The sequence below is a fragment of the Perognathus longimembris genome, chromosome 7 (assembly GCF_023159225.1).
Source record: "Perognathus longimembris pacificus isolate PPM17 chromosome 7, ASM2315922v1, whole genome shotgun sequence".
NCBI lineage: Eukaryota > Metazoa > Chordata > Mammalia > Rodentia > Heteromyidae > Perognathus > Perognathus longimembris.
Window position 1 is genome coordinate 29188644 of NC_063167.1, and position 22771 is coordinate 29211414.

General features: G+C 46.5%; 1 protein-coding gene across 8 annotated transcripts in view; it reads right to left on the reverse strand.

Moving 5' to 3' along the window:
- Eri3 (ERI1 exoribonuclease family member 3) overlaps nucleotides 1–22771 on the reverse strand; it is a 139100-nt gene that overhangs the window by 73497 nt on the left and 42832 nt on the right. For all 8 annotated transcript variants that reach the window (XM_048351136.1, XM_048351131.1, XM_048351130.1 and 5 more), the window contains one exon: nucleotides 21026–21117. In XM_048351136.1, the coding sequence (XP_048207093.1) occupies nucleotides 21026–21117 (92 nt within the window). The remainder of the gene's footprint in view (nucleotides 1–21025; nucleotides 21118–22771) is intronic.

The following is a 22771-nucleotide window of genomic DNA, read 5'->3' on the forward strand; positions in this document are numbered from 1 at the left end:
ATATAGATTCATTTAGAGCTCTCGCAGTCTCTGGGAAGACAAAGACTGAGGCAGGTAGGATGGTGGTCACTGCACAAGGTCATGCCTTCATTTGATGTTCTTATGAGCTGAAGGCTAGGGTCAGTGGTTACCAGTGAATATATGATTCCAGGAATTGGGAAAGGAGTCAGGTGCTAATGCCTCACACCTGTAATCCCAACTACTTGGGAGGTGGGTAGGCTGAGAATGGAAGGATCATGATTCGAGGCCAGCCTGCAGAAAAGTTCATAAGATCCTATCTTGAAAATAATCAGCCAAAGCATACCTCCACATCTCTCTTCTGGTAGAATACCAGCCTACCAAGCGAGAGGCCATGAGTTCAAACTCTTGTATCACAAAAAAAAGGAAGAAAGAAAGAAAAGAAAGGAGAAGAAATAATAAAAGAGCAAAAGTCTCCCTGGCACCGAGTCTGAATGCTGTAAGTTCTACCAGACACTGATCACAAGAGCCACTGGCAGTGGGCCCTGGACTAGCCTGCGGGCATGAATGTGCAGGCAAATTTATGGTACCCAGGTCTCCATGCAGCTGGATTCACTGGGCACAAAACTCTCCAACTGCCCAAACATCATCTGGCCATGCTTATTACTGTTGCCCAATGAAATTTTATGCATCAAGTCCACAGGTGTGATTTCCCCTTCTTTATGAGGGTCAGAATGACATCACCAATGGCCAATAGAAAAGATCCAATTATGTCCAAGCCATAAAAAGGAATGGGATTTCTCCCCCCTCCCCACCAAATCAAAACTTCCTTCAGTTTCATGAATTTAAGGGGCTCCCTTTAAGGAAGCCTCCCTCCCCAGTCCTGCTTGTAGGTTCTAAACCAAGGTACATTATCACTTTACAGATACTGTGGGGCTTAGAGCCTGAAAGAGCTTCTACCCTTGGCATGTATCATGTGGCCCTGCTTTATTACCTTGGCTCATCAGGGCCATCAGAACAGAATATCAGCCTTTACCATTAGATTCCTCATTTCTACATCAGAGGAAGTTAGAAACGTTGCCTTGTGACTTCTTTTAAATTACAAAAAAGCAAGGAGACAGCTTTCTTTTGCTTAGAAATAAGAGAACAATATAAGAGAACAGAGTATGTGTAGAAAATTATCTCTTCCTATAAGCATAGACAACAAAGCAAAAGAGTCCAGACTTTCTTACCCCACCCTCATTCAACTCTACCACCTGCAAACTGAGCTGTTCTGGCTTGGCCCAGACAGCCCTGATAGCAAACAGGTGTAGCTAGCTCAGCCCTAGCCAACGCTGGGGAGTAGCTCATTAAGGGAATACCCCCCCCCCCTCGCTAATGGGTATGGCCAAGGTGGAGCCATTGTGAACAAGAGCTCAGCTTTGAAGATTAGGTGAACAAAGCTGGGGGGAGAGCTGCTAGGCTTGAGTCAGAAACCATGCAGGTCTGATGTTAGGCAGAGAGATGGACAGACAGGCGTCAACAACCAGGAGCAACCAGAGAGTAGGTACCCTGTGCTGGAAAAGGCCACATTATTCCTTATCCAAGTCTATCTCTTCAAGTCTTAGAGACAAACCCAAATCAAGAGATGCATGTTAGTCTTGCTTTTACAACTCAAGCTCTTAAACAGAAGATGGAATCAGCAGACTCTGAAGTTATCCTCAACCCCTTTCTGCCTTTCTAGAAAGGCTGTATGACTTGAGTCTCAGAATGAAAAAGACTGCTAGTTCTGTGGCCTAACAGCACTAATATGCACATGCACTGCTCACCTGTAGGCGCAAACTACTATGTTCAAGCTGAGTGTGGAGTAGGGGAGAAGCTGTTTTCTTCAGTTATTAGAGGCCTAGCGCTGAGAAGCAGCGGGCCTGGAGAAGCCACAGGGAAGATTCTGCAAAGATACCTATGAGGTATCTTTCCACATATACTAATTCCAATATGCTCCCCAAGAATGTTGTCACCAGGGGCTGGGGATATAGCCTAGTGGCAAGAGTGCCTGCCTCGGATACACGAGGCCCTAGGTTCGATTCCCCAGCACCACATACACAGAAAAAAACGGCCAGAAGCGGCGCTGTGGCTCAAGTGGCAGAGTGCTAGCCTTGAGCGGGAAGAAGCCAGGGACAGTGCTCAGGCCCTGAGTCCAAGGCCCAGGACTGGCCAAAAAAAAAAGAATGTTGTCACCAGATGTCCTCCATCATAGAACTGCCACAATTTCCTCTACTACTCTCCTAGTGTCAAGGCTGAACCTCGGGAAAGGCCCACAAGCCTCCTGGAGCCCAATCTGGGAGTCCTATCTAGTCAGAGTTCAACAGCTGCCTGCTTGAGTCTGTATCCAACATTTACAAGCCACCCCAGCCTGGGCAGCACTTAGCTGGGAACACAGCCCTTTGTCTCCCCTTCTTCCATTCCCTACCCAGAGGAGATAAACAGACTCTGGTGATGAACGGCCCGCCTTTCACGATCACTTTTCCTCAAGTTGAGGAGAGTAGCTGGTGATGGATGGGCTGGAATTTGGTTATCAGAAAGGGCTGTCAGCCAGAGGTGCCTATCTCCTCCCCCACTACGCAGGGCATCATTACACTGTGGCAACTGAGGTAAAATATGACCAAGGGGAGGGAAGGAAGAAAGAGGAAAAGGCTGGGCTTACACACGGAGCAAATTGAGCAACAATGAGAGCAGGCACGAGGCTGGGACGTTAGTTATCTGCCTGTGACACCTTTTATCTCTGCACAAATTGGTCCATCCTCCCCCACTGCATCGTCTTATACAAACAGAGGCAGACACAATGTGTCACCACTGCAACAGCGCAGCAATTTAACCCGAATTAGTGAGGGGGTCAAGCTAGGAAATAGGGGTTTCTCATTTCAACAGGTTCCTTAGTCTCAGCTCTGAAACACCACATTGTGAGGAGGAAGGTAGAAAGCCGATTCATAATTAAATCCACTCACTTGGCCTCTGTGGAGGTATAAAAAATTAATGCTCAAACCTCCTACTTACCAAAGCTGGTTAGTCTCCATTTCACCTTTGAGATGCACCACATCACAAGACATAACACTGGCATGCCCCAGGCGGGCCTAGCACTCAGTGCTTTGAGCTGATTTAAGAATCAGCAAGAACAGGGTGGGAGAAAAAGGGTGCAACCCAAAGACATTAGCCCCAAGTCAGAAATCTCTGCTAAAGTAGTATAATGTTGGGAGAGTATTGGGCAGGGGGAAAGGTGAGGGCCAGGATGGCAGGTTATAGGCACTGATCAAATCAAATGTGGTCCTTGACAGTTCAGGAATACAATTGAATCTACAGAACATAAAAACATTCTGGATCCACTTTCCAAAAGAAGATGTGCAAGGTTCTAGATTAAACCTTTACAGACAAACAGACAGCTGTGTGGAATGGTAGGAGTCCTGGCACTGACAAAGCTAAATATGCAAGCAGAAAGATGCTTGGCCTACTTGCCCAGTGACCTTCCCCATGGCTGAACCTGGATCTGCAAAGGCTCCTGACAGTGGGCAATGTAGTTCAACTCCCACCCAGCACCATGGCTCCACTGTACTAAACAACAAGTTAGACAAGTGATTATGTGTCCTTGAGCAAGCAAAATCACTTCCATGTCCTGCTCTATGAAAGGTTTAAAGGAGCCAGCTAAGGGAAACATACTTTATAAATACAGGCTCAAGGGAAGGATTCAGGCTAGAAAGAAAGCAGCTGACATCAAACCTGCAATGGCCTTAGAAATGCTTTCAGGCTATCTGCATGGAAAAGACAGGACCTTAGTTAGGAAAGGGATACTGGAGAAGCCTTGTTAAGGTTAAAAGGCAAAGAAATGCTGGGTATCTCACAAGTATAATCCTAGCTACTCAAGAGGCTGAGATCTGAGGCCCAGTTTCCTAGGCAGGAAAGTCCATGAGACTCTTATTTCTAGTTAACTCATTTTATTTTATTTTTTAATATCTTTAACTTTATTATTTATTTATTTATTTATCTATTGCCAGGCCTGGGGCTTGAACTCAGGGCCTGAGCACTGTCCCTGGCTTCTTCTTGCTCAAGGCTAGCACTCTGCCACTTGAACCACAGCGCCACTTCTGGCCGTTTTCTGTATATGTGGTGCTGGGAAATTGAACCCAGGGCTTCATGTATATGAGGCAAGCACTCTTTGCCACTAGGCCATATCCCCAACCCCTAATTAACTAATTTTAAAACTCAGCAAGTGGAGCTGTGGCTCATGAGAGTGGTAGAGAGCTAGCCTCAGGGAAAGAAGCTCAGGGACAGAGCTCAGGCCCTGAGTTCAAGTTCAGGACCACTCATCAGCTATAAAAGTGAATTCCTAAAAGCTTAGTCTGAGAGGAAGAGTTATGGATATAGGAGATACCTTGGGGCTCATTTTTCAAACCCAAAGAATCAGCAAACCAATACCAAGGAACAAAAGGTCAAGACACTATTCTAGACACAAAAGGGGAAGACTTCCTACCTTAAATGATCACCACACATTTTTATGAGTACTGCTGAGCCCCAGGACCCCCAAGGTGGAGGCTATGCAAGCTTGATTCCTAATATTCGGAAGCTTCCAAGTCTAGTCACCCTGAAGATAACCACTGATCACTTAGGAACAACTAGTAGGAAGGGCCATCTTGTTTCTGGTGATGGGAGGGCAATGTCTTGGAGCACTTATGAAGACTCTGCTTGGATCCCCTCTGCTCAAGCAAGTGCACAGTACTTAGGCACATGCTCTGTCCCTTCACTGTTCTCTGCCTGCTCTCAACCCTGGGAGAACACACTGCCGGCTTCTCAGCCCACTTTGCCCCCACACTTGCTCTCATCCTCTGGGACAGCTGCAGGTTACAATTCCAACCACAGGCTTCAGAAAGACGATACACTTGCTGGAGCCTGCAAAGGGTCAGGAGAGAGTACTGTTTGAAATACCAGCATGACAGCTGGCTCCTTGTCTGTCTCTTCCTCCCCCAAGCCCCTCCCCAAACTTGTCATGGTACAAGAAGTCTATAAGCAGCCCATCAGCTTTAAATATCAGTGTGCGTGAAGCAGGAGCACGAGAGCGAGGGAGCGGGAAGCAGACAGCAAGCGCCTCTGTCGCCACTGCCTGTCAGGGAACACTAATGAATTTCACCAGCAGCAGCCATGCTTCAGAGGGGTGAGGGTGAAGAGGGGGTGGGGAGTTTTCTAGGAAGAACTCTTCCAGTATTAAAACATCTTTTTCCCAAAGCCCTGTTTATATATGTCACTGTGGAGCTGAGAACTACAGCTTTCCGGGGACTTCAATGGAGGGAAGGCTGGGCCAAGCCCGGTTGTCCTCCCAAACAAGAAGGGGAATGCAAGTGTGAGGGCTGGAGAAGTCAGCTGGGCCCCGTAATTAGGACCTCTGGCAAATCCCTCACCTTGCCTTACCACCCATCTCATATAGACTTTGGGATGCTTGCCTGAGGAAGCAAGGACAAGAAGAGAGGGTCCCAGGCAGGGAGAGGTAACCATTTCTGCCTTTCTAAGGCAGACTTACCAACCATCATTCACTTCATAGCAACTGCACCTAATGCCACGGGGGCGGGGAAGGGAGGGATTTTGAGAGGGATGACTAGGTATCACAAGCCAATCCTTTCAGACTGAGGGGGAGGAGGAGGGGATGAGAAGGGAGAGGAGGGAGACTTCAGCACCAGTCCCAACAGGAGACAGAAATGCTTATGATTTTACAGATAAGGAAATGGAGGCTGGAAATGGTAATGTGACTACCTCAAAATACTACAACTATTAAGTAGTGGAGCCAGGTCATGAACCCAGGTAGTTGTTTTTTCCTTCTTCTTCTTAAATTTGAACAACCTTGCTATTCCCACAATACCGCACAGCATCTTGGAGGAAGGGTTGTTCATCTCACTATTTCCTGTGTCTTCTGCCAAGCCCTGCCTTTCCTCTCCATTCCCCTCCACTGTTATACATACCTCTCTGGCCTGGTATGGGCCACAGATGCCATGTAGCACTAGGCTGGGCTTCAGGCCAGGGTGAACCTAGTGGAGCAGAGAGAGCCTTGGGAGTGAGCCAAGCCATCATTACCTGGGAGTCTCCACAGCTCAGAGGACATGGATGAAGCATAAGTCTTCCCTTGGGTGCCCTTTGCCCAACTCTGAGCAGCAGTGTCTGATCTGGCATCGACCTGCTGTGCAGGGGGCAAATGACATTTAATTTCCTCTTGGTATCCCTACGGTATAGATGAAAGGCCGTCACCTGCGTCCGGGTCTGGTGGCACAGCTGGAAGTATTCCCAGACATGTTGCTCTGGAGAGTTCCCAACAGAAACCAGAGCACAGGCGGGTGCAGAGGGATGCCCCTGAGGCCAGGCTGCAGGTCCTCCCAAGGAAAACTAACCTCAAATCCCTAGTGTCAAATAGTTGCTCAAAGCCTCCAAAAGGTACTGCCTCTGTGTGTAGTGCCTCACTATTCCACAGCTTTTTAGCTCACTTACCAACTATCTTTGACTCCTATCCCCCACCCCCCAACAAAGCCCATGGGAAACACACAAGTGCCACAAACACCCTGTAGAAAAAGTATAATGCCACCAATGCCACTAATACACAACACGAAAACGTACAACTTCTGCCTCCCAGTCTCAAAACAACAGGACAAGCCCTTCTCCATGTCCTTGCTAGGGGAATGCTTTCAGGGAAGGGTACAGTGGCCCCTTGTGCTCCCACAGGGCTGGAATGACCATTGAGATCTGGCCAGAGTGCTTCCCCAAACAGAATGATAGAAGCCCCAGCAGGGAGTAGGGTAGGGGAAGGGGTTACTTTCTTTTTGGCCAGAAGCTCCTAAATTTGAGTTGCCTCCCAAATACCTTGCTCATCTACTATAGTCTCCACCTGGCCTGTGGACATCTTGAACCTATGCTGGGCTGTCTTTGTGTGGCCTGCAATGCCCTCTGGAGGCACTGCAGAGAGGCATCCTCCCACACTCAGGATCTGGAAGCAGTGTGACCTGTGCTCCATTATAGGTGCTCGAGACACAGCTGTTGCCCTTAACCCTCTGATGACTCCCCTTCTCCCATCTCCCCTCCCCCCCTCCCCTGTTCTGTTCCCAGAACAGTGCATACTAGGCCCAGAGCAGCCCTCAGCAGGAGTTGACTTTAGGCCACTGCTGAATGCCAGCACCATCAGGATACACGTGGTTAGACTCTTCAATGGCAGTTTCTAACAGTATTCTTTGGGAGAGAGAAGCTGCAGTGGAGGGTGACTGACATTTATAGGAAGGACCTACTGAAGATATGAGGCACATGTCACTCTTAAATCAACACATAGGGCACACCTGCTACCATGATCAATCGTCTAAACTGCCTCCAGGGACCAGACAGATTGCATTCAACAATTCTTTGGGCAAATGCAGAATAGCCCAATAGAAAACATCACTCATTAGAAGTTTCCAAACCCTGGATAAGGGACTATGGACATACAAGGTGATGCTCATCAGCCAAGTACTAAGGGTCTGTCTCCTGGCTTTAGGTAGCCTATAGAGAATTCACAACTGCCAAAAAATAGGTGAGAGCCCCCTGGCCCCCAAATTAAGCCCACTACCTGGGCCTCCTTCAGTCAGGTTTGGGAAGGATAGGGGTAGCAGGGGATTGGGCTCCTCCTAGATAAAGCCACTTGTTAATAGACCCTGGATTCCTTTATCCCTGGGGAAAGGAAGGTAGCAATGAGTGCCCCACACACACCCACACATGCCTCCCAGCAGGGCCAGGGAGGACAGCCATTAGTGTGTGCCTCAGCAGACAATAGGGAGGAGAAGTCTCCAGAGCAAAGGACAACTGCAGCAATTAGAATGCAGGGAGGTTCAGAAGCTATTTAACTGGGTGACCCCTGAGGTCGCTGCATCTGACTCCCATCCCTGGATAAATATTGTATGAGAGGGGAGGGGGTGGGTGAGGGAGCCATCGCAGAGCAGCTCCTCCTTCCTTCCTCTCCTCCTCACACCCCACCCGGCTGCCTCCAGCCACACACACCAGAAACATTATTTACAGCCCTGACAGTCAGAGCAATCACTCTGCTAACCAAGAGGGAATGGACAAAGTCGACTTACCAAAAACTGACTATGGCAACTAAAGAAGAAACCAGAGCTAGTGGGGGAAGGGAGCTGAGCCAACACAGATTCAAGGCTTCCCTCATACTCTCGGTCCTGCAGACCCCTCTGCCACCTCCAAAATCCTATGCCATGACAAGTGAAGCTGGTCTCAACTGGCAGCAAGTAAATCAGAGAAGTGAGCATCATTCTACCTTTTGAGGGTTCCACAATGGAAACTATTGGATTTCATGGGAGCCCTGACTACCTGCCCAGATGAAGCTAGACCAACCACATACCACTTGCTGACCCAGATGGCCCTTAGCTGACCTTATGGGGAAAGGCTAAAAGCAAGGAAGTCAGACATCACAGAAAGAGGCCAGGGTTGGGGAACACAGGAGCGCCTGTGCATAGGCTGCGCCTCAGCCACCACCCCCCCTTATGTGCTGCTTCTCCAGTCCTGCTCTAATGCACCCTGACATGCCTCTGAAGACAGAGAGCTGTTTGCAGTCAGCACCGTGATTTGTTAGTAATTATTTCCATGGTGTCACATTGCTGTCACTCTGTTAACAAAGAGACAGGCTGCCTCAGGCTGCCTGCAAGAAAGAATCGCAGAGAAAAAGGCCTGTCAGTCTCCTGGGATTCTCTGGGTTGGCTGGCTTTCTTCCCCAAACCAACATCCTTGAAGGCTTTGGAAGAAACAGTTTTACAGAACTATCAAGTCTGAGTCATGTCACCCTTTAGCCAGGGACATTGAGAATTTATTCTATCCACTCATGGCTGCCCTTCCCCAAACCCTACAAAGCTAAGTCCTCAACATCCACAGATCATTCAGGCACAGACCTCTGTGCCAAAAGAAACCTTGAATTCCCAGGCCTACAACTCCCAGGACCTCCACTCCCTGACTTTTCTTCCTCACTGGGGTGCATCTGCAGCCTTTTAGTACCATAGGAGCCTGGCAAAAGCAATCGAACTCAAAACCTTTTGGTCTGCCTTTTGGGCATGAATGCAGTTAGAAAGAGTATGATGACAGGAAATCTTCCTTTGTGAATCTGCCAACCATTTAGGAGCAAAGCAGCTCAGAGAACAAAACCTTTCTACCTCTATATGCCTCTATGAGGAGCTACCTGCAGGCTGACCTGTTTCCCAGGACCTGGATCTGCCCAGCATCTGCACAGGAGAACAGGTGGTTTGCTTTAATACAAAGTAATGTCTCCATTACCCTGGCTGAGAATTAGAGGACAGGTTGGCAAGTGCTGACAAAACAGAGGTCACTCACCTTACAGGCAAGGAAAGTTGGAGATTAATTTACTCCTTTCACAGAGGGAATCAGATTCTAGCATAATGGAAGGGAAGAAAAAGAAGAAGAAAAAAAACAACAACCTGAAAAACTCGTTCTCAGTCCAAGCAGCAGCAGCAGCAGCTGCTGCAGCTGCCACAACCACAGCCAACACCACTTCTGCCAGCAAAAACAGAAAAGGGAAGGTTCACAGCCCTACAGCTCCACAGAGTCACTGCTACAGCTCTTGCAGAGCCTTACTGGTACAAAAGCCTGGGCAAGCCCAAGATTCTTCTGGCATCATGATCCTAAAGGCAGAAGACAGTGTTGGCTACATGTCCTAGAATGTGTAATCTCAATAGAGTACAGGGCACTTAATGGATAGTCAGCACACAATTGCTGAAAGAAGAAAGAAATGGGCCACTCCTACAGGCCCAAGGCCAACCTCTTCCTATCACATAACCTCAGGCCAATGTACTTTCCAGAACAGACAGGGAAGATCACAAGGCCAAAGATTAGAACTGGGTTTTAAAGGACAGGAATTGTATTTTAAAGGACAGGAGTTGGGATAATCTAAAAAGTCTAGGGAATAAACCCTATAAAATTGAACATTTACATATGCCTTAAACACACATGTACTAAACAACTAAAGAAGGTAGATTTCTTTTCTACCAAAAGGAAAACAAAGTACAACATAATAATACAATGGAATGCTATGCACCAATAAAAAGGTTAAGCTGACACATACAACCACATGGATTAATCCTTCAAATATTTTATGCAAAAGAAGTCAAACACAAAGAGTATATCTTTTTTTAAAATTTATTTATTATCTTGTATGATTCCATTTCTATGAAAGTCAAGAACAGGTGCGCTGGCTCACATCCATAATCCCAGCCACGTGGGAAATGGAGATCAAGAGGATCATGGTTTGATGCCAGCCTGGGCAAAAAGTTCAAGAGACTCCAACTCAACCAATAAAAACTAGGCATCGGGGATGGGAATATGGTAAAGCGCTCACCTCATATACATGAAGCCCTGGGTTTGACTCCTCAGCACCACGTATATAGAAAAAGCTGGAAGTGGCGCTGTGGCTCAAGTGGTAGCATGCTACCCTTGAGCAAAAATAAGCCAGGGACAGTGCTCAGGCCCTGAGTCCAAGCCCCAGGAGTGGCAAAAAAAACAACAAAAGGGCTGGGGATATAGCCTAGTGGCAAAGAGTGCCTGCCTCGGATACACGAGGCCCTAGGTTCGATTCCCCAGCACCACATATACAGAAAACGGCCAGAAGCGGCGCTGTGGCTCAAGTGGCAAAGTGCTAGCCTTGAGCGGGAAGAAGCCAGGGACAGTGCTCAGGCCCTGAGTCCAAGGCCCAGGACTGGCCAAAAAAAAAAAAAAACCAACTAGGCATCGTGGTTCACTTCCCCGATACATAGGAAGTATAATTAAGAGGATCATAGTCCAGGTAGGTCTGGGAAATAAATACAAGACTTTATTTGAAAAAGTAACAAAAGAAAAAAGGACTAGGTATATTTCTCAGTGGTAGAACATATGCCTAGCAAACCCAAGGCACTGAGATCAAATCCCAGTATAAAAGAAAGCAAGAGGGAGAGCAAAGGAGGGAGGAAAGGAGAAAGGGAGGGAAGGAGGAAGAGAGAAAGAAGGGGGGAGTGAGATGGGAAAAGGAAGACAAGGTAAAACAAAACCAGAAATGGAACTATCTTACCTAGCAGCAGAAGTCATTATTGACTGGTTAGGCACAAGGGAACTTTCAGAGATGATGGAAAAGGTTCTTTTTTAAAACAAAATCAAAATTTTTTATTGTTATTACAAAGGCAATGTACAGTAACATAAGTCAGGTAAAGAGCATATTTCTCTTTGGACCGTGTCACCCCTTCCCTTGCTCTCTCCCAGTTTTTCCCTCCTATCCCTACCCACAAGTTGTATAGTTCATTTTCAACATAGTGTCTAGTAAGTAACACTGCTGCATTTGTTTACCCTTTGTCTCTGCATTTCTGTGCCTCCTGGAAAAAGTTCTTGATCTGGGTGGCAGTGACACGGGTGTATACTTGTATATAAATTTATCATACTACATATCATAGTACACTTCAAGTGTACTACCACACCAATTTTCAATCTTAAAAAAAAAACACCATAAACTTATATTTGTCACAAAAAGTTAAAAAAAAAAACAACAACAACCACTGATCTAAGAAGGAAAATGCTTTCAGTGAATCAGTATATTCTTCTCCTGGGAGCTTAAGATACAACTCTCCGGCTAAACGTCTTGAGACAGAGGAGATGGGTGGGTACAAGCAAAAAGCCAAGACCTGGCTAAAAATGTTCAAAATACCGAGCAGTCAGGTCTAAGTTCTGGCCTATGTGGAGATGGCCTGCTGGGAGGCTGCTTTGGAAGCTCCATTCCATGACAGGTGAGCACTTTGGAGGCTGAAGTTATCTAACTGTCCAGGTCTTGCCAGCTGATTTTGAGGCCCTCTGAACCAGCCTGTCTGTTAGATTCTGCCACAGACCAGATTCCCAGAAACTTCCCCCAAAGAGCTACAGACATAGGATCTCTGCCTGAAAAGTTAGGCAATGACTGGCTGACCTAGCCCAACTCTGGGCTAAAACCAAGATCTCACCTTATCTAGCCCCTTGTAGCAAGAAGTCAGTGATAAGACTCTAATGGATGGTCACAGAGAGCTCCACCTATCAAATCTGGAGGCCAGAACCTAGGCAGTAACACTTGCTTCTAGACCAATTAAGGAGTAAGGAACTATTCAGTGCCCAGTACCAGTGGCTCATGCTTGTAATCCTAGCTACTCAGGAGGCTGAGATTTGAGGATCATGGGTCAAAGCCGGCCCAGGCAGGAAAGTCCATGAGACTGTTGCTTCTAATTAACCACCAGAAAAACCAGAAGTGGTGCTGTGGCTCAAAGTGGTAGAGCACTAGCCTTGAACTCAAGAGCTCAGAGACAGAGCCCAGACCCAGAGTTCAAGCCCCACAACTGACAAAAAAAAAAAAAAGGAACTATTCAGTCACCAGTTCTGTAGCAGTTCAAAAGATACGGCTTCTCACAGCCTGATCAGTCACTAAGGAAATGTCTTTATCTTTAATCTGGACAAAATTTCCACTCAGGGGGTCCTATAATCACTACAATTATATAATTATTATGATAAGAAGATGAGTCTCTCACTAGATTTTTAGCCACTGCCAGAAAAGCCCAGAAAAGGAACACCATAGGCTCTGTGGTTCTTGACCAGTTAACAGTATCCTCCCGCCCCTTCTCCCCCACCTTCTCGTGATCCTTTAGGCCCTAAGTCCTTCTAGGGCAGATCAAATATCACTCAGTGATCCTTTAGGCCCTAAGTCCTTTCAGGGCAGACCAAATACCCCAGACTAAAACTGTAATAATCAGCAGGGCAGGGAAATCCCGCCCTGGCCGTGTCACTGCCATGGATAGTAGGAGGGGGGCAGCCTAGGAAGTCCCGCCCCATGCCATCACTGCCACAGTAGCACTTGTAAGTGGGTCCAGTGACTGGAGGAGGGCAGGGTGTCAGAGGGCTGGGGTGTATATATAGGCGGCCTATTAGGAGGTTCTGCAGAGAGGGAGGAGGAGGGAGGAGAGAGAAGCAGATAGTGCCTGCCGGAGGAGCGGAGCTGGCCTAGTCAGGCCTGCGGAGGAGGCCAGAGCCTGAGGCCTATGGGGAAGCCTGGAGGGTGAGGTCTGAGGAGAGGCCTGAGGCCTAAGGCCTGCAGAGAAGCCTAAGGCCTGTGAGGAGGCTTGAAGCTTAGGGCCTGAGGAGAGGTGAGACCTGCATGAAAGAAGCTTGTTCCTCTGGAGGTTAAGGAGTGGAGGTTCAGAGGTGAGGTGAAGTGAGGTCAGTTCTAGGTTCTGGGTAACTAGCCCAGGACAAGGTAGTAGCAGGCCAGCATTTGGAGGTGGAGGGCTGCTCTGGTTCTAGGTTTTAGGTTGTAAATAAAACCCCTTCCCACCTTAAGTTGTGCCTCCATGGATTATTCTCACTCTCGGGATATACAAAACTCCAAGGGAAGGTCACAAAGTGAGATACCAGGACCACACAGAGGAGTGTAAAGGGAACAAAGGTTGGGAACCAAGACTGCTCTGGCTCCACAGAAACCAGTTCTTGCCCTAGGGACAGCATATAGGAAATGGCTAATCCTTAGCCAAGCTCAAAATCAGAAGCCACTTTGCTGCCAGGTTCTAGGCCCTAAGACATGGAGGAGGAGGTCAGATGTTTGTGAGTAGGCTGGCCCCAGGGGCACCTAAGCTTTCAAGGCAGGGCGGGAGTGCTCCTCCAAGCCCAAGAACTCTCATCCCAAAGAGCTGTCAGGCTAACGAGGCTACCTCACCACCACTCCATCTGAGCGTGGCAGGCGGCACCGCACGACTGGCTTCAGGTGGCTCTTCCTTAATTAATGGCATCCCAGGCTCTGCAGGGAGCTTCACCCCACAATGAATGGCCCTCTCTCATTAGAGGCAAGCCTGCCATGATGTATTCAGGGTGAGGGCCAGGATTCATTTCCCTGTCTGTGGGTTGGGGATGGGAGGGAGGAAGAGGCAGCAGGGAGAGATTTATATCGAGTGACTTGGATTAGTTAGAGCTGAAACATGACCCCATCAGCTCAAGCTGCCTTCTTGGGGCTAACCCAATGCACCTTTGCTGACGAGAAGACTCTAGGGAAACTGAAGGGAGGGCAGAAGGTCTGGTTCCCATTCTTTCTAAGCTTAGACTACAACTCTAAGGCCCAGAATTCCTATACAATCTCCAGAATATCCTCCCCTTTCCAACATGCACTTCATATGAGCTTGGGCTGACTGAGCAGTTTTGCCTCTCCAGAACCTCTTCATGGCCGGGAAGCTGACCCACTAACCTCATAGCTACTGATATGGACCAAGAATTAAAGCCCTTACCATGGCTTTCCGCTGGCTTTTCTGCCTTTGTAGTGATACCCTCATTCTTTATCTCAGAATAGGAGGTCCATAACTGCTGTCTGAAGGACCCAGGTATATTTTGCCACAGGGTGTCTCAGACATCAGGCTGACACTAGAGAAAGGCAGGTATCAGTTTGCCACAAAAACATGCCAACAACTATCACTTCATTGTGATGTTCTACCAGGCTGAATCCCACCTCCAGGTTTGGAATATTTTAGACAATACTATTCTCCCACTCTTGGCACCATCCTGCAGGGCTCACAGGTGACTGAGGAGGAGGAAATTGGCCTTCTAGGCAATAAAGGAAAAACTGGGCCTTCAGCTATCCCAGTTCCTAGTGTACTTCTCACAGACTTAAATCCTGCACTCTGTTTACCACTTAGGTGGTTGTAAAAAATAGGAGCTAGGTGTATTCAGCTGGCAACAAGCAGCACACAACCCTCCCAACTCCTGTACACACTCCTCAGATCACACTGAACTTTCTTGTGCACAGGAGAAAAGCACACTTTGGAACCTGCTGTTTCCATGCTAATCTTCCTCAGAACGTCCAGTTCACTAAGAATGCTGCAGGGTCACCTCTCACTTGCCCCTGTCAGCCAGTCAGAAGGATGCTCTATACCTAGGAGGGCCAGGGCAGGTGTCTATCATCTGCACACACACTCACTGCGTGTCATCCATGACTCTCACTAGCCCTTGTAGAGGAGTATTCATAGACCCTACCTTCTCTACTCAGAAAGAGATGTAGCTCAGTTACGCTTTGCTAAGCCCTATTTGGCAATGTGTCTAAACACATGCAAACTTAATTAGTTCAGGAGGGGAGCCCAAGCGCTTGCAATGACAGATAAAAGTAACAGGAAATGAGACAAGTCAGGACTGGCAGGGAGTTCTTACACCAGCACCTTCCCCCAGCAGGCTGCTAATCAAAAGTGAAGCACCTCAGTGCTGGGACCAACTGACCTTCTCATGGGCAAGGGGCAAGGCTCTCAAGTTTAGTGGCACAATGCAATACCCCATTACTTCCAAATATAATACAAAATAAAGGTGTCCAAAGTGACATTGGTTATGATTTCCTTAAAATGTGTCTGAGGATTCATTAATTTGTAGCCCAGCAAGGAAGCACTCAGGTTGCATCAAAACATCCCCACCTGCCACATCTCTTGACCAACCATACTCCCATGCCAAAATGAACATAGAAGTTTAGATCTCCTCCAATACCAAATCCAAATTTAATAGCCAGTGTGTCAGAGAGCATCCACAGCTCTGCCACTCAATGCAAACAAAGGAAAGGAAGAAGACATTCCTACCAGATCATACAGCTGGACCATGAAGAAGGACAGCACAACGCAGAGTTAGCGTGTCTAGGTTCAAATCCCTGCTCTATTACAACAGGTTGTGTGCCCTTGACAAATTATTTACCTTTCTGGACCTCAGTTTCCCTGTTAATTAAAAAAAATGTTATAAAGGAAGTGGAGGTATGGCTTAAGTGGTAGAAAGCCAGCCTTGAGCAGAAAAAGTGAGAATGTGAGGCCTTGAGTTCAAGCCCGAGTATTGGCACTAAAAGAAATGTTACACAAAGAACGTATTTCACAGAACTGTGGTCAGGACTAGATGACAGAAATATAAACAGCACACATAGGCTCCTGGCACACAATGTTAACTCCTCCAGAAAAGTCCAAAGCCTCTAGTCCTAAAGACATAAGTCTTTTGGAGAAAGCATTTCACACTGTGTTGTAGATGATGCTCTTCTCCTTCCTCGTCATGGTCTGTGTGTGGGCCACCTTACCCAACTCCCCAATATCAGCAGTTTAGTTCTTTAACTGCTCACATTCAGGCCAGGATATCAAGGCCAAAGATTTCCCCTTCTGTACCATTTATCCTGTACAATAACAACTCATGCTCCCTGAATCTACCTGCTATCATTTTTTTTCTTTATTGGCCATTCTTCTGGACCAGGGATTCCAAGAATCACTTCATTGTACGTCATAGGGCTGAGGATGTAACATAAAACATGTATTCAGCATATGTGAGGTCCTGGGTACAATCCTGAACACCAAAAAACCAACCCTCACAAAACAACAATAATGGAAAATCATTCAACAAATATTTGCTGAATAACTACTATAAGTCAAGCCTTGTCCTGCATTTACAATCTAGTAAGGAAAACAGACAAGTAGAGAAAGCTACAATACAATTAAAATGAAATAAAATGTATGAATAAATATAGGTTCTAGGAACACAAAGGAAAGCACCTAGAGAAAGATATTAGGAAGTGGCCAGTTCTAGCTCTGAATGAGGTGGAGGGTTCATAGAGAATACTTACGGGTCTAAAGGGAGAAGAAGAGATGTGAAAGACTCAACAGTGTGAAATCAAACTTGAGAGCAAGGGTGAGTCTTGCATGGCTTAGACAGGACACAATTCACGACAATTTAGAATAAAGAAGTAGCAAGACTGGAGTCAAGGACACTAGTTAGAAGACTACAGTAATCAAGAACACGATCGTCTTAACCTTGGCAGTGGTGGTAGGGAATACGTTTGAGAAACCTCTAGAAGGTACATATCAGCAGGATTTGGCAACTATTGGTAGTGGCTAGAGAAATAATAATTCTCAGGTTTCTTAGGATAGCTGACTGGATGGAACTAGGTATTATTCAAAGGAATAATGGAGGAAAGGCTGAGAGGAGAAAGTAATAGCTGAGCTTTAAGAGGCTGGTGGTCATCCAGATGGAGATTTGGGACAGGCAGCTGGATACTCAGGCTTGGAGTTCAAGTGAAAGACAGAGTAGATTTCTTTTCTTCAGTAGGATTGTGTTAGTTCTAATTCCTCACTTGGAGAAAAAGATTAAAAGGCCTCAGTATATAGAGGATAACTGAAGCTATGGCAAAAGATGAGATTACTCTGGTAAGAGCAAGTGTGGAGAACAAAAGGAAGACAGCCATCTTCTGCTCCTCTCCCTCCCAGGGAAGTCACTACCCACAACACTCTCCGGGTGTATGGTATCACTGTGCCACTTGACTCCTCAAGACTGTTCTGGGGTACTTATTTCACTCCAGCCAGGAGGGAAATGTCAATAAACCCTGCCAAGTGCATGCTCCTCATGGCAGCAACAGGTACTGCACTCCGGGCAAGTACTTTTCAATCTCCAGACATTCTAAAACCAGAAGTGCCCCAGGTCCACCTCTGCACAGCATAGGTGGTGGGTTATTATGCCTTCTCCCTCTCCCTCCAGGAAGGCAGTGACAAAACAAAGCCCAATACCAGCCCAGCACTTAACTATAGTAGGTGAAGTTCCTGACCCAAAAGTAAACAATGTATATTAATGTCTCCTGAACTCACTCTAAGCAGAGCCCAGCAGCCACCCACCCCTATGCTCACCAAAGTACAGGGTCTAATTACCCCTCAACTCTCTCCAAAGGAGCCTCTTTCCAAACTGAAACAAAGGCCTGAGCCTCCCTCAAGCTATTCCCCTTGTCTTGCCCTCTTCTTGATTTGCCCCTCTTCTTAGACACAGAAAAGCTCTGATCTAGCCATCAGCCAAGCCATATAGGGCTGGCAAACCTAGATCTTCAGGCTCTGGGCTAAACCTCAAGTTCTTCAAGTGGGAACCTGTGCATGTTTTTCTCTTTACTCTCCACCAGTCCTACCTGCCTAACTCGTCCAAGATAGAATCTCCTAAAAGACACATTCCCTACCTAGGTAAGCAGAGAAACAGCACTAAATCCCAAGGAAGTTTCAACAAACAGCACCTAAGATGAAAAGCACCAGTAGAAAAGGTAAGCTGATCAAGAACTAAGTCCATATCATGTTAGTTTTTGAAAAAGTTTAGAGAAAAAATTAAATCCAAACTCACCTTAGCAGGATCTTGATACTATAGCATCAAGCCCCATAAACCTGGGAGTATCAGATCATCAGGCTTTGACAAAAGATGGACACAAAATGATTTTGTCAGAACAAGAGCACATTTTTCTTCTCCAGTGGGATTTCTGCTGGCACTTTAGTTCCTATTTCTCAGTGCCACATTAATCAGGCATTTCTAACAAAAGTGATGTGAAGTTGCTTTAGGGGGATGGGGGCAAGGACAGCAATGAGAAGGGAGCCGTGATTTCCAGAAATGAGTGTGTGAAATGAAAACATTTGCTGAATTCCTTAGACTTAGTTAAATCTGGAAATGGATGTCAAAATAAGAAGTAAGCCACATACTAACAAGTTGTGTCAATTTTACACCACCCTTGTCAGGCTCATCAGCAGCCTTTACCAGGCACACGGAAAGGTGATGGCTCTGCCGAGAGCTACTGACAAGCCTCTGACGAGAGGTTCCAGGAACACGGATAAGCTGTGCACTGTCACGCTGCACTACTTAGGTTTCCTCTCTGGCTGTTTTTATTTTGTTACACATTTAATTAAGAGCCTTCCCAGCAGTTATGTGGAGTCCTGATTCTAAAAGGCAGTTACAGAGCCCTCCTCCCCCACCCTGCCACCTGACAGCTGCTTCCTCCTGCACACCCTTCTCCACAGCATCACTGGCCTTCCCCATCCAAATCAGCAATCTCTTTTCTTCTGGAAACTACGCTGACTTAGAATTCAATTTTGTTTAGCTATGAATCTTTACCTCATAGCCTCAGGGGGTTTTGTTTGTTGCATCTATAGAAGGGAGACATCACTTCCTACACTGGTTAGAAAGACTGAAGCAAGTAAGGTTACATGCTCATTAGAGCTTGGTTTCCTTCACACATGCTTGGATTCACTACTCAGCCCATCTTCAAGATTACCAGATTTCTTCTGAAGATGCAAAGTAGTATCCTGCATCATCAACACCTGTCCTGGGCCCACTGTGGTGCAATATAGTACAGGGCCTGAGGGCTGCATTGCAGCTGCAGGCCAGAGTAGGCCCAAACTAAAGATGACATCAACCTCTGAAACTGCCTCTCCAACGCATGGAGGAGACCAGCTCCAAGCTTAGGAGGCCCAGCCAAATATCTCTTACCTTATGAACAGGAAAGTTTTCACATATAGATATATGCACATACCATCCCAGTTACAACAGAAGAGTCTGAAATGCAGCCATGTGGAAGCTGAGCATACCAGAGAGAGAGAAACACTAGAAGAGTATGAGCCCTCAAGAAGTTGCCCAGAAGAATTGGGCCTCTGGATGGGTCAAACACATTTTTCATGAGCCATGAGAGCCCCAAACACTGTGTATCAGCCTGTGTCCTGCCCCCATCTGAACTGCTTCTCCTGGGCTGCAGAACTCTACATTAAGATTTTCCAGCCTTTGAGCACAGGCTCAAAGCTGTTCAAGATACCACCAACAAAAACTGCTTTCCCTTCCTTGTCTTCTGCTGGCTCCTCTAATTCATGCCTGCTTCCAGTTCCAGTCTATATAATCCCCTGGTTGTATGATGTTCATATGAGAGAACAGACACCCTCTGGAGAAAACCTAGAGGTGTGCAGTCAGTGTGTGTACCCAACCTAAAGGATGTGGCAGATGAGCATATGTGTGCTAATGTACGCTGGGGCTTGTTCTTCTTTCTGACTCCTCGACAGGACACCCTGATGTCCTGTGACCAAAAGGCATGTAAAGGAGATTGGTAAGAAGATAATGCCTGATCTGGTCACTCCTTGCCCCCACCAATATCCACCTTATGCTAAAAGGCTTAAACATTCTCTCTTTTTCAGTCACACTTGCTGCTGCTTCAGCCACAAAGAACACAGCAGTATTGATCCTATCAATTCTCAGCAAACAGTGCCCCTCCTCCACCCTCCTTTAGTTCCCTGGGGTATGTCTGAAGTCAGGTATCCACGAAGACAAGCAAGATGCAGAAGTGTCAACCCAGCAAAGGAGCCAGTTCTGTCTTCCACAACCAAGCCAGAATCAGGAGACAAAAGAGGAAAAACAGTGGGTACAAATGAGGAGAGAGGAGGCCAGTGACTTGAATAGCTTCCTAGAAGCAGCCCTCCCTCATCCCACCAGGCTCTCAACTGGTCTGGTTTGCCACATAAAATGGTAACCAGTCAAGGGCAAGGATTGTGGAACCAAGTTGCTTGGGTTTGAATCTTGGTTGTGTCTCTTTAGGCAAGTAACTTAACTTCTCTGTGCCTAAATTTCCTCAGCTATTAAAATAAAATAAAAACAGTACTTATTTTATAGGATTGGTAAATGAGTTAATATTTCTAAAATGCTTTGAACATTAAATACCATGTGTGTGGTTTAAAAATATTTTTTTCCAGGGGCTGGGAATATGGCCTAGTGGCAAGAGTGCTTGCCTCGTATACATGAGGCCCTGGGTTCGATTCCTCAACACCACATATACAGAAAATGGCCAGAAGTGGCGCTGTGGCTCAAGTGGCAGAGTGCTAGCCTTGAGCAAAAAAGAAGCCAGGCACAGTGCTCAGGCCCTGAGTTCATGGCCCAGGACTGGCCAAAAAAATATATATATTTTTTTTTCCAGACCCTCTTTTAATGCTTACTTCCAGGGCAAAAACATATAGCCCAGCAATTAGAAGGACTGTCATGAGCAGCAAATGCAGGAAGGTCCCACCAACAGCAATCTAGGCAAGGGTCTCTCTCTATCTGTCCCCACTCTAACCCCAAGAGGCAAATGGCAGGGCTCCCAGCACTCTTCTAAACCTGGTAGCCCCAAAGACCCAGGAATCCCCGCCCTAGTTGCTCTGTAAGCTTAAACATTTACACCTCCCAAAGGCAAGATTCCAAGCCCTGGTAGCAAAAGAGCTCTTCTCATACTCACATGACTTTCAAGTCCCAGTCTCCACAAGTGACAAAAATTGACTTGACGTTGGGATCTAAGAGGCCTTCTTTTGCCATCCACTCATCAACCCTCTGAAAAAAGTACACAAGAACAGATGAGATTTTCCTGTTTTTCCCAGAGCCTATGAAGACCAACAACAATGAAACAGAGATAAACTGCTTGTAATCAGAGCAGGAGAAAATTATAATCCTATCCAACCATAGCTCTGCTCTGGGCTCTTAACCTCTTAACCTCCTGGAGAACAATCCCTTGGGGAAGATTCCACAGCCCCAAGTGTGGGAGGGAAAGGTAGCCCCTCCACCTCCCTTGGTCTGGCAGCCTACTTTAGACTCCAGCAGATTAGTCCATACCACCTTGCTGTGGTATGGTTGGTCCTCATTCAAAGGCATAGCCCAGCACAGACACATGTTATCCTGTAGGAGACTAGAGCAGGATGCCCCATGCAGGACCTCCAGCCCACAGCCTATTCATTTAACCCTTCCAACTAATTCTTACTAAACAAATTTGTGAATGTGGTTGTTCACCAAATGAAGGTGAGGAGGCCTCTTGGCTATGGTGGAATGCTACACTGGCAAGTGGGGAGCATGGCCTTCCCAGCAGCAGTTTTCTATTTCTCCTTTTCCTGGTTGCAGATTCAAATTCAGAAAAATATTTGAAGGCTGAGCTTAATTCCTTATGCAAGGAAATAAACTGTTCCTAATCACACCTTATGTCTTTTTTTCCCCCTTCATTTCTCTGACTGGTTTTATTTGCACTCACACTGGAAATACAAATGCTAAAATCAGTATCTAACAAGAGAATTATCATAAAGAATTCATGAAGCACTGCCTATTTTTCAGAAGATCCCAGGCATGGGGAAGCAGTGCAAACCATCACATCACCACTTCTACTCACGCAGGAGGATTATTTTTTTAAGTCTATATCACATAGTAGTTAAAAATTCAGGATTGAAAGTCAGACACATCTGGGTTCCAATTCTTAGCTCTTCCTTATCCTGCCTGTGTCACTGATGGGAAGTCATTTAAAAGTCATTTAACCCCTCAGAACCTCAGTTTCCTTCATCTATAAAACAGAGTAGGATGGCAAACCTTATAGAGTTGTTCTGAGAAGTAAATGTGATGATGTGTTAAATGCCTAGCACAAAATAGATAATAGGCTGAGAAGGGGAGAAAGGCAGATCGTTATAACAATACAATAGAGAAGTGATTAAGAGTACTATAGGACCTAGAGGAAGAAATGGCTACTAGTGACAGAAGCAGAGGTACAGGCATGATAATGTTGTATTTGATAAGTAATCACCTGTCTAACATCTGCCTCCCCTACCAGACCATAAACACCCTGAATTCAGAGTCCTTGCTTCAATCACTACCTTAATCCCTAACCCAGTGTCTATTCAGTAGATATTTGCTGCCAGGTATGGGGGAACACTCCTGTAATCTCAGCAGTCAGGAAGTAAGAAGGAGGATGTTAGGTTCAAGCCAGCCTGGGTTACATTAGCAAGATCCTGTCTCAAAAAAATGGTCTGAAAAAGTTATTTGCTGCCAGGCACCAATGGCTCACACGTGTAATCCTAGCTACTCAGGAAGCTGGGGTCCAAAGGGATATAGTTTGAAAGGAGCCTGGGCAGAAAAGTCCAAAAGATTCCATCTCGAAAATAATCAACAAAAAGACAAGCTGGAGGCATGACTCAAGTGGTAGAGTGCCAATCGAGCAAGGAAGCTGAGG